Source organism: Enoplosus armatus, chromosome 6, assembly GCF_043641665.1.
Source record: "Enoplosus armatus isolate fEnoArm2 chromosome 6, fEnoArm2.hap1, whole genome shotgun sequence".
NCBI lineage: Eukaryota > Metazoa > Chordata > Actinopteri > Centrarchiformes > Enoplosidae > Enoplosus > Enoplosus armatus.
The window spans coordinates 2,758,138-2,775,813 of NC_092185.1; the positions used below are offsets into that span (position 1 = coordinate 2,758,138).

A 17,676-nucleotide genomic window follows, 5' to 3' on the forward strand; every position below is an offset into this window, starting at 1 on the left:
CTCAATCATAAGTGTTTGTTCCTCCCTGCCTTTAGATTAGTAAGGAAAGAATGTGACTGGAAGATTGCCAGTTTGAAGGGAACGGAATAAGTAATAATCTCCAGGCCCTCTGCAGTTGAGCTACATGTGATCGCACCACTTTGCAAGTTGCTGCAGCAGAGCTGCTCAGCGGCCAGCAGCAGCAGAAGGTTGTGGTTAAACTCAGGTATGAATGTGTAGTAAGTACCATGTTGCTGATTAAGTAAAAGGACAAAAAGAACTGATCATGACCTTTTCCCACACATTTATACCACAGCTCTACCTCTACTTTGAAAACAAAAAACTTTTAATGGGTTCAGACTTTTTGTACTCATGTAAAGACTTAGTATCCACAGCTGGACAGACCTGCACTTCCTCCCGGACAGAAGCCTGGATGGAGACTCAGTTAAGAAGCAGCTGTGTTGGCTTTCAGGAGGCTACTTGGTGGCAGAATCCCCATCAGACCTCATGCTGAAGGGCTCCAGCCGCTCGCTCTCAGGCAGCATGTTGTTGAGGCGCTCCATCAGCGGCACCGTCTGGTCGATGCCCATCTGGATGCGTCTCAGGATCATGGACATCTCGTTGACTTTCTGGATCTGCTCGGCGTACTTGGCGTAGCGTTTCTGGCGCTCCTGCATTATGCTGAACAAGGTTTCCACCGACAAGTCCATCTGGAGAGAAACAGTCGGGAGAGAGAAAGAGGGATCGTCTTTGAATCATCTCAAAGTAAAACAGAAGAAAGAAACTTGGAAGATTTATTAAATTCTGCTTCACCAACAGTAGAACAAATAGAAAATGTGCAGTACCGGCACAAGGTGGCAAATGTAACTGAGATTGAAACGTAAACATTATGTACACTACAAACTGTCTAATAAATATGTTTTGGCACATCCTTTCTCAGGTTTTGCATGTAGTCACAATCACTTAGACTCTGTGAAGTCCTGCACGTGTGTCAGCTTTTTTTCATCTTTGGAATATGGCAGCAACTAATTATTATTTTCATTATTCATCATTCCATTAATGATTTTTTCTCAATGAATTAATCGTTCAGTCTAAAGTGCTAAAAAATATATATAACAAAAGCGTATCATTTTCTGTGCCAATGTCTTCACATGAATTGTTTTGTCCGACCAATCCAAAGATAATCCATTTACAGTGATATAAATCAGAGAAAAAATTCTCAACTTCTCACATTTGAGAACTGAAACCAACATCATGTTTGCTGTTTTTGCTCGATAAATGACACTTTATTGGTTGTAAATTGATTTTCTGTCAAGTGACTAATCATTTCAGCACTACTTTGCAAATAAAATCTAAACTTGTCTAACCACTCGCTGTGGAAACTGTGTGCTTATGCTAGTGGTTAATACATCACTTAACCACGTTGGCATAAACCCTCTACATTCAAAAGGGAACACAATAGTTAATATTGTTGTTTTGGGACTGAAAAATAAAACACCTTGTGTGCTAAATGGCTCATGCTGTATTATAGTATTCTTACCTCTTTGATCCTCTTGACCAGGGCGTTCTGGTCGAAGGCCACGGCCTCTGCACACTGGTGGAGGTGGTCCTGGTATCGGATGCAAAGCTGCAGAACCTGGGCAGCATCCAGCCTTTCCAGACACACACTGCTGGGTGACGTCTGGCCACTTAGCACTCCTGTGGAGAGCGGAGAGCAAAGGACGTACACGGACGTGTTGGAACAGAGTAACACTTGACAACAGCGTAACACTTTGTAATTATTGTAATTAGCTATACACAGGATCTGACAGAACTAACCCCTCCTGCTATTTCTGGACTGCGCCTACACAGGAAACTTGGCTGATTAGCCACCTTCTAACACAGTGCTAATGGGTTGCAGTGACGATTGGCTTCACAAGGCAGAATCTGAAAATGGACTCTCTGAAACTCTCAATATTTTCATGTGAAAAGGGACATATCAAAGATCCACACACTCTACTGATAGCTCACAATAAATCTAATTTAACAGAACAACATTTCGATATCAAACAAACCTTCAATCTGCCAGTCAATACTTAATATTTGCAGTGATCATAGAGGAGACACTGTGAAATTATATTTAATTTATTGGAAGCTCTCAGTGCAGTGTGCAGATCTATTGTCTGACTTCTACTTTCAGTTTGTTTGTGTACGCTCTACACTCTTGTTTGTGTGAAACCTAAATGAAATCTATTCCATCTGGCGCCTAAAAACCAGTGTTGGTGATAAAGACACATTTCCACACATTTCTGCGGCTTTTTCACAGAATATCTGCCAGAGAATATGAGATTTCTGCTGTGGGTGAGCGCTTGTCCACTTAAGTGTGAAAATTATATTAGACTGCATTAATTTTAGCACGGTGTACCTAATGAACGATCTAAAGATGACACTAAAAGACTTAAAAGTTACCTTTTAAAAGGGGCTGAAAGGTGGGTATCTCCTGAAGCTTGATGACATCTGGGTCGTTGTGGATATTTCGCATCGCCTGGGTCCCCTGAGCCACAACAACAATATCATCCATCTTTGCTTTCTGCTTTGCTGGGGAGGGCACCACTGCAATGACAACATTCCTGTTAGTATCAACAGCCAGTAGTGACTTCACATCCCCTCACCTTGTTACACCCACATCACAGACTGTTGTAAGTATGTTTTTTAAGATTTATAAATACTAAGGTTCACACTGATCCATGTAAGCAGCCTTCACATAAACATCTGCTTTGTTTTTTCAATATATCCTTTATTAAAGTAAAAAAAAAAAAGTCATAAGGTTAAAAATACTGCATCCAAAATTTGACCTATTATCAGCAGAATATACAGAAGGAATCAAAAGTAAAAGTATTAAGCAGAATGTCCCATTTCAGAGTCAATGTATTAATTACTCTTTATGCATTAACATATTAATGTTGTACTTAGTCAAGGAGGTAAACTGCGTTATATAATGTTGTATAGTTTAATCGACAAAAATCAATCATATTTTATAGGATTACAATATATTATTATAAAGAAAATATCAGGTATCTGTGAGTCAATACAATATTCCACTTTGAGATATAGTGAAACAGAAGTATACAGAATAAACTGGGAATACTCAAGTACTTTCTTTCCATCACTGTCAGTGACCATGCAGTGGTGCAGTGTCTCTGACTTTATAGCAAGCTAGTATTCCACTCTACCTTGGTTTACTTCTACAGAAACCGATCAAAATTACAAAATAGTGTATTTTCTTTTAAGCTCCAGGAGCCAGTCTCACCCGTTGAGCTGTAATCGGAGTGTTTGTGCTCCGCGTCTCCACTCTGTTCGGCTCCCATGGTGCTAGCTAACGTTTGGCTAGCAAGCTAGCGGTTAGCTTTCATCAACGTTTCCAGAAACTGACGATAACCCGAATACTTTAAGATCAATAACCGTCTGCAGACAATTCACACGGCGTCCAAACACACCCGGACAGACAACGAGACGAGCACGTCAGGCAGGAGAGCAACTGAAGGTCGCGGTAGTTTGCGTTGCGATTTCAAGCTAGCTATGTTAGCTTGAAACTGTTCCTGCTACCGTTTACTAGCTAACCGGTTACCAGACGTTCCTCTGAAGCGCAGTGAGTCCCGACTTCTATCTTGGTGGTGAGTTACACGCACGTAGTTTTAAGGAATTAACCGACGTTCACATTACAGGACACAACAGAAATTAGTGACTGTGCACTCCAGTTCGCGACTAGGCAACACTTCCGTAAATATTGATCACGAGGTCTGCCTCTTGATTGTATCCAGACCACAACATGGCCGCCCCCTACTGCTGCTGAGGTATAAAAACTACAGACATTACAGACACCAACTCTCACCATTATTACAGCTATTGTTGTATTTTTGTTAATAACACATACTAACAATATTAATAACTATTACTTGTACTAACACTATTAATATGGACACTCAAACTACTTGCGTATGGCTTTGAAATAGGTACAACTTACATTTTTGTAGTGTAACTGTGGCTTTGAAATAGGTACAACTTACATTTTTGTAGAGTAACTGTGTCCCTGTGTGGCCAATTCAGACATCCACATAATAAAACAGGTATACAAACACATCATTAACTCTGTAGATTTAATGACCAGAACACAAGTCACGCTTAAAAGCATAACTGGAATACAAACAAGTACAAAAACATACCAACATTTATCACTGTGGAACAACATGAAACATCCTGGAGACATGAACAAAAGCCACAACATTTTAAAAACATCAACGGGGATCTCTTTTAATGCTGTTGCCATCTAACCATCTGAATTTCGTAATTTGCAGGCGTGACGCAGCAGTTTTAAGTCTGTCTTTGTGGGTCTTGTTTTTAACCAAATTTGAAATCATTTTCACATGTAAGTAGATATAAACACAGAACCAGCTCCTAAACTGTCTCACTAATCCAGTCAAGTGCAAAATACTTGGAGGCTTGACCCCAGGAAACCACTTACATGAATTACAAAAACCTGTTTATAATATCAATTTAGTAAAACAGCCTAAAATGGAACATAGAAATCACCATTTGGTGTTTAAAACAACTACTTTGCCTGTAGAGCTAGTCAAAAAATGAAAACACTGAGAATCACTGATATGGCCAATATAGAAAATGTGCAAGAGACACACCAGGTCCTACATAGGTCCTGTCTTCTCCTTGTCCGCCATTGTCCCATTGTCCTCTTCAACCAGAGGGTAGGGTCGCAGGTCCAGGGTCAGAATGTGGCTGAACATGCATTGATCAAACTGTGAAGAAGAGAATATGTCAGTGACTGCATTGTCATGACATAGAGAAATCAAGAGTTCTTCTCATGACATGTTATAAAGCTCTGTTACATCTGAGTAGACTCCCAGCAAAGCGTCGGCCTTAGAGAAAAACTCCTCCTTCAGGGAGATGACAATGATCTGCATGTTCTCCCTGGACTCCTCTCGGATGAAACTGGTCACCTGGATACAAACAAAAAACCCATACAAGGTATGCACAAATATAATTAAAAGCGAAATAAAATTGATCTCTCACAGGTAAAATCGTGGACGCAGCTGGAATCTTACCTTGCCAATGTTAGTGTTGTCCAGGGCTGCATCCACCTCGTCCAGGATGAAGAAGGGAGCAGGGCGGAAGCTGAGAGAAATAACACAAAAAATACCAGCGTGCCAAACAGCACAGACACAGCGAACCAGCAATGTGGGTCAAATGTCACAGCCATTAAAATTGATGCAGCAAGTATTAGATAATGTGGGAGAAGAGCTTCAGAAGGAAGTAGCAGTAAAAAAATGGCAATAAAAGTATTTAATTAAAGAAGGAACAATAAGTTTCTGTAAGAAAGAAGCAGCGACGATGGACGGGATTCAAGCAGATGTCAAGTGTCTCTACAGAAGATAGTTCTTCATGTAAAGTTGATGATGTGAAAGGCGAGAGGATCAACGGGCTCTCCAAATTACATGCCTGTACTTCATTAGTCCATCAGTTTAAAAACTCACGGTCATTACAAGCTAAGTACCCCCAGCCAACTGTTTATTCCCCCTCCCCGAGAAGAAATTCTAGTTTGTGAAAGATATTTCATGGTGTGTCAACAGCTGTGATGCAACTGTTTTTTTTATATTTGGGTTTGTCTTTTATAGCTGTGGAGGGTAATTATCCAGCTGTCCAGCTAAATTAATGTAGAACAAACACTGATTTTGTTAAATGATTTTGGGATGGTGGCACATCAAATCTGTCGTTAAAGATGCATTATGTTATTCTACTCGTCATCATGTGAAATCTTTTATTATATCCTAATGTCGGTAACCTCCACTGTTACACTTTTTAAATTTAAATTATTATAATCTGATGTACTGTAATGTAAAGTAACCCAGTCTGTTTCAGGGTTTGATTGTGAGCGCAGTGTTACCTGTGGATGGCAAACACCAGGGCCAGGGCGGCGATGGCCTTCTCGCCACCGGACAGATTGTCCATGGACATGAAGCGTTTCCCCGGCGCCACGCAGTTGTAGTTGATGCCGCCGAGGTACGGCTCGTCTGGATTCTCTGCACTCAGAATGGCCTGGAGCATATAGCAGTCTATTTTAATTTAATTTATTGGATCTTGTCATTTAAGGCATCTTGTTTGTAACACCCTCTGCAATGGTGGCAGAAGTGCCTTCATTGGGGAACCACAATGGGGTTAGTTAAATGTATATATACACCAATTATAAACAGCTCATTGTACAGAAACTCACCCCTGAAGTGCACACAAATCCTACTGGTTGGTTATTAGGCTAATAATGTTTAAGTCCACAGTAATGACTGTAGTGGAGGGAAGAAACTCAACTGTAGATAAACACAATAGAAGCAGAGAAACTTGTGAGTGTGTTTCTGTGGTTGAGGCTTTGTTACCTCACCTGGGCGCTGCTGTTCCTGCATATTCTTTTATAGATCTGATCGATTACAACAGACACATGTTCAAAGCACTGGCTGAAGAGGTGGAAGCGCTGGGCTTTGACTTGCTCAAACTCCTGACTACATTTTCTGGCTGCTCTGGTGCTGGCATCAAAGGCTGAGCGAGGGACAGGAAATCATACTACAATTAATTTTTAATACAACATTAAACTACAGGCAAAAATCCCATGTAGGAATGTAACACTAAACAATTTCAACATATATTTATATATGTATAGATATAAATACAACAAAACACCTTCTGTCACTCCCTGTAACTTGTCCTTCACCTCCCTCATCTTCTCCAGAGCCTTCAGGTTGGGGGCAGTGGTGCGATGCAGCACTCCCTCCACAGAGGACACTGACTCCTTCAGCCTCTCTAAGGAGGCCTCCACCTCCTCCTCTGCCTGCAGACGCTGTACACACACAATGCTAATGCATGTTGTACTGTACAAATGTTTTGTGATACACATCTGTTCATACGAATGAGCAAATTGATGAGGCTTGATGTCTCACCCTGATTTCTGCCTCCAGGCCAGAGTAGTCGATGACCAGTTGTGCCTCTCTCTCGTAGATGTCCATGGTAGCTGAGGTGCTTTCAGATTCTGTGTCCAGCTGCCCGGACCAGAAGAATCAGTCACAAGGCAACACTGACACCAAAAGGGCTTCTTCTTTAGTTTCTCAAAATTCAGTAGGTTTCTCAGTATTCATTATCCAGTGTGAGGGTTTTCTACAGCTTTTTATTTTATTTTATTGCATTCATATATTTCTTTCCCAAAATATGATATGATGCGATATCCAATACCTTTCTGGAACGTTGTTGAAATGTCAATTCCGAAGAGACAAAGAACAGCCAGCCGTCAAAAGAGACTTCTCTATGTCCTACCTGCACCTCACTGATTTCATTCAGGCTCCCTGACAGCAGAGTGATGGGCAGACTCTGGATCTTGCAGCCCAGCAGTAAGTTGTGTCTGGCCAAGCGTCTCTGCTCCAAGGCCGTCTCTGCAGACATCACCTCTCTCTGAACATTCACCAACTCTCTGAGACAAAGACAGACAGAAAAAGGTGCCAATCCAAAATTTGGCACATCTTGTTGTATTTTATAGTTTTTGTGATAAGACGTTCAGACAGTGGAAGCAGTGTTGGCAGTAATAATAGCACAACAACACAGTAACAGTGGCTGGAGTATTAGTGGAAGTGTTACTTGTTGATCACTTGAAGGCTCTGGGTTTTCTGGTCCAGCTCAGCTTTGGCAGCGGCCACCTGGCTCTTCTTGGACAGCAGCTGGTTCTTCAGCTCCAGCAGTTTGTTCTGACCCTCTTCCACCGCCGCCAGCAGCTTCTCCTCATCCTGAGCGGAAATGGAAACATCAGTCTGAAAAACTCTGCAATCACTGAAAGGTTAAATTTCACATCAGCCACGGTGTGCCCAGAAATAGCCCTTAACACAGACTTATTCTTAAATCTCATTTGAAAAGAATTAATATTCCAGGAGGAGGTGGGTGCCATGTTTGTTAGTAAGTAAACCTGTCGTTCCGGACACCTTTTATCTTTTATTGCTGAACTACATCAGCAATAACACAGAATGAATGCCTAAGATGACTACCTTCCTCTGCTCGGCCATGAGTCTCTCCTCCTTGTCGATGGTTTCCTCCATTTTGTGGAGCTTCTTCTTCTGCTGCCCAAGTTGGTTTTGTTCGTACTCCAGCTGTGCATTCAAGCGAGCGCACTGACTCTCAAACTCCAGCCTGAAACGAGAGACATGTCAAGGTGTTTATGCTGTAAAACACCTGAGAACTTACCATGCATACAAATACCACCACTGTAGTACAAACACAAATCATGTAATTACACACGACTCCAGAATATTCTGAAACTGATGCAAGATAAGAAGATACTGGTGTGTGGTTGTCGTACCGCTTCTTGTCGAGCTCTGTCTGCTGTTTCAGATGCTCCTGCTCGTACTCTCTGATGCTGTCCACACCGATCTCAGCACAGAAGTCAGAAAACACCAAGTCCTCCATCTAAATACACAGAGCATCTACACTGTTCAGCACACGCAACCAGCTATTAGACAATGGGCTTATGACACGTAATATAGCACTGAGATTATGAAGATGCACCAACCAGTTCAATCAAGCCAATTAACTGAAATAGCAATGGAAGTTCAGCAAAAGCTAAAAATATGAATTTGCTGTTAACCTCAGCATGAGGGTCAAAACTGCAGTCAAAGCCAGCGAGCTGAAACAGGTTGAAGACGGTGTGCAGACAGCAGTACCTGATCGATCTGGTCTCTGATCTTCCTCATCTCTGCATCCTTTTCCTCAACACTCTCCTGCTGCATCTGGATCTGAGAGTCCAGGTTTGCTAATTCACTCTCCATACGAGAAATCTCCTGAAAACAAACAACACATCATGACGAGACAGACATTAATCTCTGCACCTGTGTCCCCATGACACAATTTATCCTTGTACATCTAATATGCTTTGGGATTTAAATGATAGTGATGCAGGGGCTCTGATTTACACATACACATATAGTAGAGCCATGTAAAAGAACACAGTCCCAATTATATTATATTTGAGAAAGTTTTGGGGCCCTACCGCTCGGCATTTAAGGAGGTTTTTCTTCCGAATGTTTTCCAGCTCAGTTTTGGAGTATTTGAGGCGGGTGTGGGCACCCTGAGCCTGAGCAATGATCTGTTTCAGGTCTGACTCCTTCCGCCTCAGCCTCATCAAATCCTGTCACAGGACCAAAACACAGAGTGACAGTTAATTAAGAATAAATTATGCAATCTTAAATTATAATTTCAGCCCATTTGTGTGTCTCTGCCTCGACAAAATTATGCAGCAATAAATAAACAAACACTATGTGTGTGACGAGACATAATGTATGTTAAAAACACAAACATGTAGACAGGGCAAGAAATTTACAAAATTAATTTAAGTAAAATCATATACTTTGGTCGAGACTTTTAAGACCCTGATTCTCCAGAATGTTTGACATTTTGTGTGTTGACTCACTCGCAACTGTATTTTTTTTTTAAACATAATTTTTTTTTGGGCATTTTGCCTTTAATAGATATTGACCCAGAGAGACAGGAAAGTTGGGAGATCGAGAGGGGATGACATGCAGCAAAGGGCTCTGGGTCGAACCCGGGCCGCTGCAGTAAAGACTCAGCCTTAATGGTACGTGCTCTACCAGGTTAGCCACCTGGGCGCCCCCAACTCACTCGCAGCTCTGCCGTCAGCTGGTCCTTGCGTTCCTTCAGCCGCATCATGTCCTTCTCGTCCCAACAACGAGCTTTGTTCCGCAGGTCACTGGAGCCTCCAGAGATCACACCTGACTTTGCAAACAGCGTCCCGTCCAGAGAAACTGTCTACAAAAAAACACATCTGATTACATGTCTGCTGGCAGTGAAGGCCAACGTGTAGATGAGGGCTGTAGGTGGGAATACTAAATGGGCCTGTCTGGCCTAGAGGATGTATAGTGTTGCCTATTTTAGGTGACATTCTTCCTTACAGTTTGGTTTACCCCCAACATGCAAACTGACTTCAGTCAGTGAGGGCCAGAGTTTTACTTTCCCTTTTAGGAAACTGTACGCAACACTTTCCCCTCTAAACAATCCTTACTCTTTGTAATTAGAAAATGTAGTACTCATTCTTCTTTGTCATATGCACAACAATTACTGTGAAGTCAAGTCAATTTTATTTATATAGCCAAACATCACAAATCACAAATTTGCCTCAGGGGGATTTACAATCTGTACAGCATACAACACCCTCTGTCCTTAGACCCTCGATTTGGATAAAGAAAAATAGAAGAAACCTCAGGAAGAGCAACAGAGGACAGACATGCAGTAGATGTTGTGTATGTGTACAAAATTATAGATTGTAACACATATGAAGAATATGGATCTCGGAGGACATTGAGCAACTTCAGGTGCCGCAGTTAGGTGAAGCAGTCATTGGTAATGAAGTTCTCCAACAGCGCTCATAAAATAAAATGAAAAATTACGAACATTAAAATCTAATTAGAATCTAAGACAAAGACATAAAAGTTTACCTTTATGCGCTCGTGCTTGCCAAAGGCCACACTTCTTGCTTCTTTGATGGTTTCACACACCAACGCGTTGCCACAGACAAACTGCACCACTTTCCTCAGCTGGGCAGCACCTGCGGCAGCGTTAACTTGTACGACATCGACCACCATCTTGGCTCCGGGCACTTCCCTCAGTCGCTCATTCAGAGGACTCACCTGCACAATCAGTAGCGATGGTTATCCTCGAAGCTACATATTCATCTGTGTGCGCTACTTTAATCGACAAAGAAATTATTCTACATACTGAAAAACACTGGCAACTTCACCCTCTTTCGTTTTGCATTTTCAATCATCCAAAAAAAGTCTTGGCTTATCTTTAGTTTCAACTCACATCCAAGTAGTCGATGGGCAGGAAGGTCTCAGGTTCGGCTCGCTCCTCCTTGATGAAACTGATACAGTCACGGGCCACTTTCTCTGAGGCCACTACAATGGCATTCATGTAGCGGCCAAACACCTTGGTGACAGCCAGCTGGTACTTCTTATGGATGGGGCTGCACAAGTCAGACAGACGACCATACTGGGACAGGAAAGAAAAATACAGAAACAAGAGGTTTCATTAATCATTTCTGCACATCAAGTGACAGGCTTGTGGATGGATGCATATTTACAAAAAAATATGGTCTAGAGTAAGTATCAGTATATTAAGACAGACATGGGACCATGTACTAAAGTGGTTTATCGCTGCAGTATATTTTACTGATGCTTGAAGGAAAAGGATTTCCTCTGATTTGTAGGGATTATATGTAAGGATTAATTATCATCTTCCAGAAAACTAAAAGTAGCATGAGGGGTGTTGAATGATGTTACTGTCAGAGCACCACGGCGCTCTCCAAGGTGCTGCTGCTGTGCGCGGGAACTTCCAGTCAATAGCTTACTTTGTCTTCTCATTGACTTCACCTGTTTCTTAACAAAAATCTATAGCATATAACCCCTGTTAGGGTTTCCTGGCTGAGTTTGCTTTTCATGTGTGTTATACCAGAGAAGAGTTATCTTAGTTCCGTTAGTTTTCAGCGTCATAGATTGACGGTCGCCAGGTGAGATTAGTTAAATGGTTGTAGTGTTTTTTGTTTGGCACAATAAAGACAATAAACTCTTCATCTTCAGTCTCCTGTCTCTCACTGCATTTGGGTCCTCACTGCATTCTTACAGTTATCCCCACTCATTTTGCCTGTCTGTCTCTTACCACAGTTTCAGGATAGAGTCTGCGGAGCCTCTCCAGCAGCTCTTTGCGCTGCAGCTGGCGTCTGCTCTCCTGGCTGTCCAGACGGGCGTTCCCCAGCTCCTCCAGCACCTGGCCCAGCTCCTGGTTCACCTCCTCACTGCGCTGACGGCCACGCTGAAGCTCTGCGCTCAGGCTCTCCTCCCGCTGACGGTACTCTTCAAGGGACGACCTGAAATATACAGTAACTCCATTAAGTATGATCAGTTTCCATCTGTGATGTTACATCCTGATTTCAAACTATATTATTTGGAATTACATTGCACAGCCATGTGGAATAAGGTGTGACATACTTGCAGGTCTTGGTGTACTCCTCTAGCTTCTCTGCTCTGCTTGTCAAATCGTCCAGCTGAGTCTGGTTGTTCCTGATGGCCACCTACAACAGATGATGTTCCAAGAGCTCGTACTGATGAAGCTAGTGTAGTATCACCAGAATCTTCAGCTCCCTTCAGCTTTACGCCCAACTTTATAGCCAGTTTCAGCTCACAGTTAAGCAGTCTGGCCAACATTTTTTTTTGTAAAGTGTATTTGGATTCAGCGAGAAACCTCTAAAAGCCTACTCAGATAAAGTTAGTTAATTAATCACAGATTCAACAGCGTGAAACTCAATAAACTATTAGATACACGTGTCTTTCAGCAGACCGTTCGATCCACGGCCATTAATTTAAAAGCCAAAAGGTGCCACTGACAGTACCTCCACTTCCTTCTTTCTGCGCTGGTCGAAAGCCATTTTCTCGTAGTCCGCTCTCACCTCCCAGTGCAGTTTCTCAGCCTGCTGGCTGAGGACAGCCCCCTGCTTTCGGGCCAGTTCCTTCAGCTCTTTGTATCGCTCAAGCTGTATCAGAAATACATGCAAAAACATGCTGAGGGTGTTATGACAATGTCACTTTATATGTCTCTTGTGATTTCGAGGTATCTGCAGTTTGGTAATATGGTTGTTAATAACAATTCATAACCACAACCACGATAAACATTGACTTTTAGTGTTGTCTGATTCATGAGCGTTGGCCACGCAGTGACATGTACAAATTTGCCTCAGCTTGTATTCAGTTGCAAGATATGCATGAGTAGTTAAATTCGATTAAGATAAAACATTTCACATTGATCAGAACAAAACCCCCAGATCTCTAATATACATTTGGACTGGATAATCTGCACTAAAATGTGGTTTACAAGAAAGTGATCAGTGTAGCTGTGCCAAGGAGATTAATGGCGTTATTCCTACTCATTATGCATATTTGTGTAACTTTACAAATACAGTTGCCTTGCCTTTCCATGACATTTGTTAGCGGCAGCCATTTTACTCACAGAAGGAGGTGCCGTTGTTTGCCACACACTCACCTGATCCTCATCCAGCTCGATGTCTCTCCCCCGGGAGGTTTCCTTCTCCCGTGCCTGCTTCTCGTAGTTCTTCCAGGTCCTCTCCAGTTCAGTGATCTCCTGCCGTCCCTCTGCCAGCTCCTGCTCTTTATTAGCCATCAGCCTCTGACTCTTCCTCACTGCATCACGGACCTCCTCAGCCTTTTTCATGTGATGGGAGGTGTTTACCTTGGCTTTGATGTACTGGGACCGACACTGGGAGAGGACATGCTCCTGCGCGCTGAGTGACAGAGTAAGGTCTACGTTAATTCTAGTTAATGGCAGACTTGCTGGCACAGACCACCTATATATTTATATTATTTACCGGTTCCATTTGAGCTAAATAGCTGCTATCATCTGACATCCCTACATGGAAAAACAGGAGGGCTGGTGAGGGAGAAATGAAATGGCTTTTTACTGCTCCATTAACTATATTTTCGTTCATTTTCTGATATACTATTTTTTCACACTTATAATTCTTAAATCATACTGATATACATACTGATACTGAGCAAATATACTGTTTCACATTCTATTAAAACTGCCCCTAAAAACTAAATCCACAAACACACCGGATTTCCTTCTCTATGTGCTGCTGCTCTCTGGTGAGGCGTCCATGTTCCTTCTTGTAGGTTTTGACCGTGAGCTCAGCATTTGCCAGTATATTGTTCTTAGCAGCTGCAGCCTGCTGTTTCTCCCTCAGGGTGAAGCTGAGGGCGCTGATGCTCTTCTCATTGTGGTAGAGCTCAGCCAGGCACAGCTGCAGGCGGTTTTGGTGAAGGTCGTCCACCAGCGCCTGGTACCTCTGGGCCTAGAAAAAGTGGGAAGCAGGGCTACCAGTCAATGGATGGACAGGAAAGTTTAAGAGAAACTATGTCCCCTAAACTACAGTCCAGTTGATGCTAAACAGTCCATGATGCCATTCCTGTGAGTACACATACATCAATAATTTATGACACCATAAACTTAATTCTGCTGCTCTGCAGAGCAAAATTCAAATAAACCAAGAGAGCAAAGTTGGATTTTCAGTGTAGCTGTCACAGCACAGGGTAAACGATTGATTTCTATGATTTTGTGACCTTGGCCAATCTCTGGCATGTGTTACAGATGTGTTCCCAGTGCTGTTCGTCCCTTTTCCTCTTCTGTCCTCTCTAGCTCTGCCCAAATGTGCTGCATCTTGATTGCTCACTGAGGTGTACCTGGCCTGGGAATGAAGTGTGCCAGCATCAGAAGAGAGAGACTTCTGGTCATGCTGCCTCTCAGTCTGGGATTTTGAGTGGCTTTTGTGTTTGTTTTGATTTTGTGTTTTTTGGTTGAATGTCTTTATATTAACAAATCCCATGGCTTTGGTTGTTTTATTTGTATTCATAAAGTGTTAAATATGCACTATTATAGCTGTATTTTACAATACTAGCCTGAGAAATACAGCCATCAATTCAGGACAGGAGGGTTTCATATCCATCATAACATGCTACTTTACATTCACATTGCATCACAGTTTGATCACCTGTGCTTAGGATGCAGACCTCACTTCCCCAGCATTTTATCACAATGCAGGCACAGCTACATCAGAAATTGTGGCTTGGTTCATTGAGCTCAAAATCCAATCTGAGAGCAGTTAAAGTGTCAGTAATGCTTGTTGGATGGTCCAACAGTGTGTGAAACCCCTTCCTGTCACACCGGGCTGCGTCTGGCAATTTTTATAACCTTATGAAACCGAATATGACAATCACATCCACTTCATGCAGGGTTTAAACTTCTCTTTAGAGCCCTCTTTTTTCATGTTTCACACAACTACTTCCATCACTTTTTGTGTGTACAAGAAGGTCCAACACTATGAATGCCTTTGACGAAAGATGTGTGCCTTATCCCCAGCGATGATCAGGTCTCTCCTCTATGTATGTCAGAACAGCTACAGACACTTTTGCCTTCATGCGTGGTCGGACCAAAGCATACTTTAACCTTTACACCTGTCAGTCAGTGTCTATCTCCAGTAAAAGCCACATTTTATTCCGTCATAAGTTTTGCTTTTTGTGGAAGCCTTTTTTGTTGTTGCTTTTATGTTTTCAGGAAGCAAGTTAGCGCCCCTGAGTCGGGAAGCAGCAACAGCAGCATTAGTGATAGTACTTTAGGTTGGAAAAACAATATAAGCCACCTGCTCTCCGCCAGATGTTTAATTTTCCTGTGGGTGGTTATAAATGTAGCTGGCAGGTAGAGTTTGGGGATTAGGGGGTGAACAAGCCACCATAGCTGGGTGGACAGAAAGATTATATGTCTGTTTTTGTGTGACTTTACCTCTATTTTTTCCTGGGACACCTGTTTCCTCTCGACAGTAGCAGATTTCTTCTTGTTGAAGTGAAACTGTGTGTCGTCTTTGGCTTTCAGCAGGGCCTCTTTCTTCTTATTATACTCTGCAGCATACTCTCGCGACTGACTGATGCACTCGAACATCTTGGTCCTCTCCTTTGGGTCCTTCAAAGCTATGGACTCCACTGCCCCCTGGTGAGGAGCAGGATGAGTAACAGACTTGTTTGTAAGGCATTATTACTACCAGCCATCGTCGTGGCTCAGCAGTGTGCTGCAGGACAGATTTTAAAATAAGTCCCTACATGACTCAGTTACAGAAATGTTATTAAAAATAGCAAATGAGTGTGTTTGGGATCGCACACGATTGATACAACCTCACAGGCTTAATAAACTTCATCATTTAATTTCAAATAGAAAGAATGGCATGTATATTCTCTAATGTGCAGTAATATATCTATTGTGCTGTCCTGTTATCGCCCTACATTGTATTTGTAGGGTTTATTCCCCAAATCAAGTGTGTTTTTTGTATTACATATTGAGTCACAGCACTTAACATGTATTTAGCGACAGAGGTCCTCACAGCATGAACATTGTCACAACAGAAAAACACAAATATAAATGAATGTCTGATCACAAATATTCTACGCTTCAGAATGTTTTTATGTGTATCTACACCAATGTCCTCAAGACAGTCCCATATACAGGAACTCTGATACTGATGTGTACCTGGAACACCAGACAGTTCTGAGCTTTGGTCACAATGCCAATCTTCTCCAGCTCCACCGTATATTTGGCCAGAGTGACAAGTACACCGTTGAGGCGATACTCAGAGGATTCACCTAAAAAATACAATGAATGGCAGTTATGACAGCAGCAGATATCTCAACACCTGAGAATAAAACTACTGTGCTTGTTTTTACTTGATACTGCAACGAAAATGTGTTTTTTTTTCTTTCTTTTACAACTTCAAGATCTTTAAACAAGTAGAATTAAAAATGCAAGCAATTTAGTTGTCTGGAGTTAAAACGAGAGGCTTTTTTTGACAACTTTACTCCCCTTCTCTTGCCCTCCATTGAAACAGTTCCTCAGTTAATTAGTTGTAAATAACATGTGCCGACTGAGAAAGCTAAATCCATTAAACTGACCTGAGATGCTCCGGCAGAAGACGGTCTCATGGTCTTCGTCGTCGCAGTACCGTATGGCGACGCGGGCGGTGTCGACCACCGGCTGCCCGATGTGGGCTCCGTGTATCAGGTCCCTGAGGTGCTTCACTCGGAGACTGGCAGCCCGCTCCCCCATGGCAAAACTCAGGGCGTCCATCACATTGGACTTGCCTAGTGTGGTTTTTACATCTTCAGCATATCTCTGATTAACTCTTGATTAAAGCAAGGGGTTTCAGGCGTTGCCTTTAACATTTAAGCTAGCTAGCTAAGCTAATGCTAATCAAAGGAGCAGCGTTGTACCGTTACCTTCACCATTAACTAGTTAATTGTGGGAATCATTCCCTGAGATATTTTTTTTTCACACAAAAGAATGATGCCCTGTGGTTTTAATTAACTCCAACATTACATCCAGTGAGTTATATATTCTTAAAAAAAAAGGGATATCGACCTAGCAAAACTGTCCGAGCGAGTTAGCTTAATATTAATTCAACTAACATTACAGTTAAGCTAGTAGCATTGACAGCTAGCGTTAGCTCGCTAGAGAGCTCAGCAAAGTTGACCGTAAAAGTTCACTTACCAGAGCCATTTGTGCCAATTATACAATTAAATCGCATAAACGGACCGATAACTTTCTTCCCTCGCCATGACTTAAAGTTTTCAATATCTATTTGTTTTAGATACCCCATTTTAATCGGACTTTCTATGACGAAACAAGCAGCTAATTAATGTGTCTGAGGGAAGTCATCTAACCGAAGTAGGCAGGATGCCGAGAGGCGGGAAGCACAAACAACACTTTTTTCCCCCTTTTGAGGCACAAAATACATTTTGGCCACACATAAAATAACCCCAAACAATGTAATTGTAAAATTAAATGCAATTTGTTTTAAACAAGGTCAATGTGTGTGTAAAACTAAACCTCAAACATATGTAATAGACCTTCATCCTTTTTGGCAATGAGAATAAATACTTTGTGTTTTGAGAATCAGCCATTGTATTACAGTGAAAACATGTAATAATAATAATAATAATAATAATAATAACTGCAGCCTGACTATTTAACCAACTATGGTTTTTCACTAATGTGGCT

General features: G+C 42.0%; 2 protein-coding genes across 3 annotated transcripts; both read right to left on the bottom strand.

The window, feature by feature from the left end:
• Positions 1–426: 426 nt before the first annotated feature.
• Positions 427–3,444, bottom strand: borcs5 (BLOC-1 related complex subunit 5). Of its 2 annotated transcripts, XM_070907973.1 has the most exons (4): positions 3,269–3,444; positions 2,428–2,571; positions 1,520–1,677; positions 427–689 (listed from the first exon to the last, which is right to left on the bottom strand). In XM_070907973.1, exons 1-4 carry the CDS (start codon positions 3,324–3,326, stop codon positions 456–458), a joined length of 594 nt encoding a protein of 197 aa, XP_070764074.1. In that variant the 5' UTR covers positions 3,327–3,444; the 3' UTR covers positions 427–455. The 2 variants fall into 2 exon arrangements, with proteins under 2 accessions (XP_070764074.1, XP_070764075.1); XM_070907974.1 differs by lacking the exon at positions 2,428–2,571.
• A 1,214-nt stretch (positions 3,445–4,658) lies between these two features.
• smc1b (structural maintenance of chromosomes 1B) lies at positions 4,659–17,275 on the bottom strand. The gene is made up of 25 exons (XM_070907467.1): positions 17,167–17,275; positions 16,572–16,760; positions 16,153–16,265; positions 15,415–15,618; positions 13,692–13,930; positions 13,102–13,360; positions 12,455–12,595; positions 12,054–12,136; positions 11,725–11,932; positions 10,873–11,058; positions 10,506–10,697; positions 9,673–9,819; positions 9,044–9,181; positions 8,718–8,834; positions 8,357–8,463; positions 8,046–8,187; positions 7,645–7,790; positions 7,327–7,480; positions 6,957–7,055; positions 6,700–6,856; positions 6,404–6,558; positions 5,915–6,066; positions 5,076–5,145; positions 4,860–4,970; positions 4,659–4,769 (listed from the first exon to the last, which is right to left on the bottom strand). Exons 1-25 carry the CDS (start codon positions 17,273–17,275, stop codon positions 4,659–4,661), a joined length of 3,729 nt encoding a protein of 1,242 aa, XP_070763568.1.
• Between the last annotated feature and the right edge of the window lie 401 nt (positions 17,276–17,676).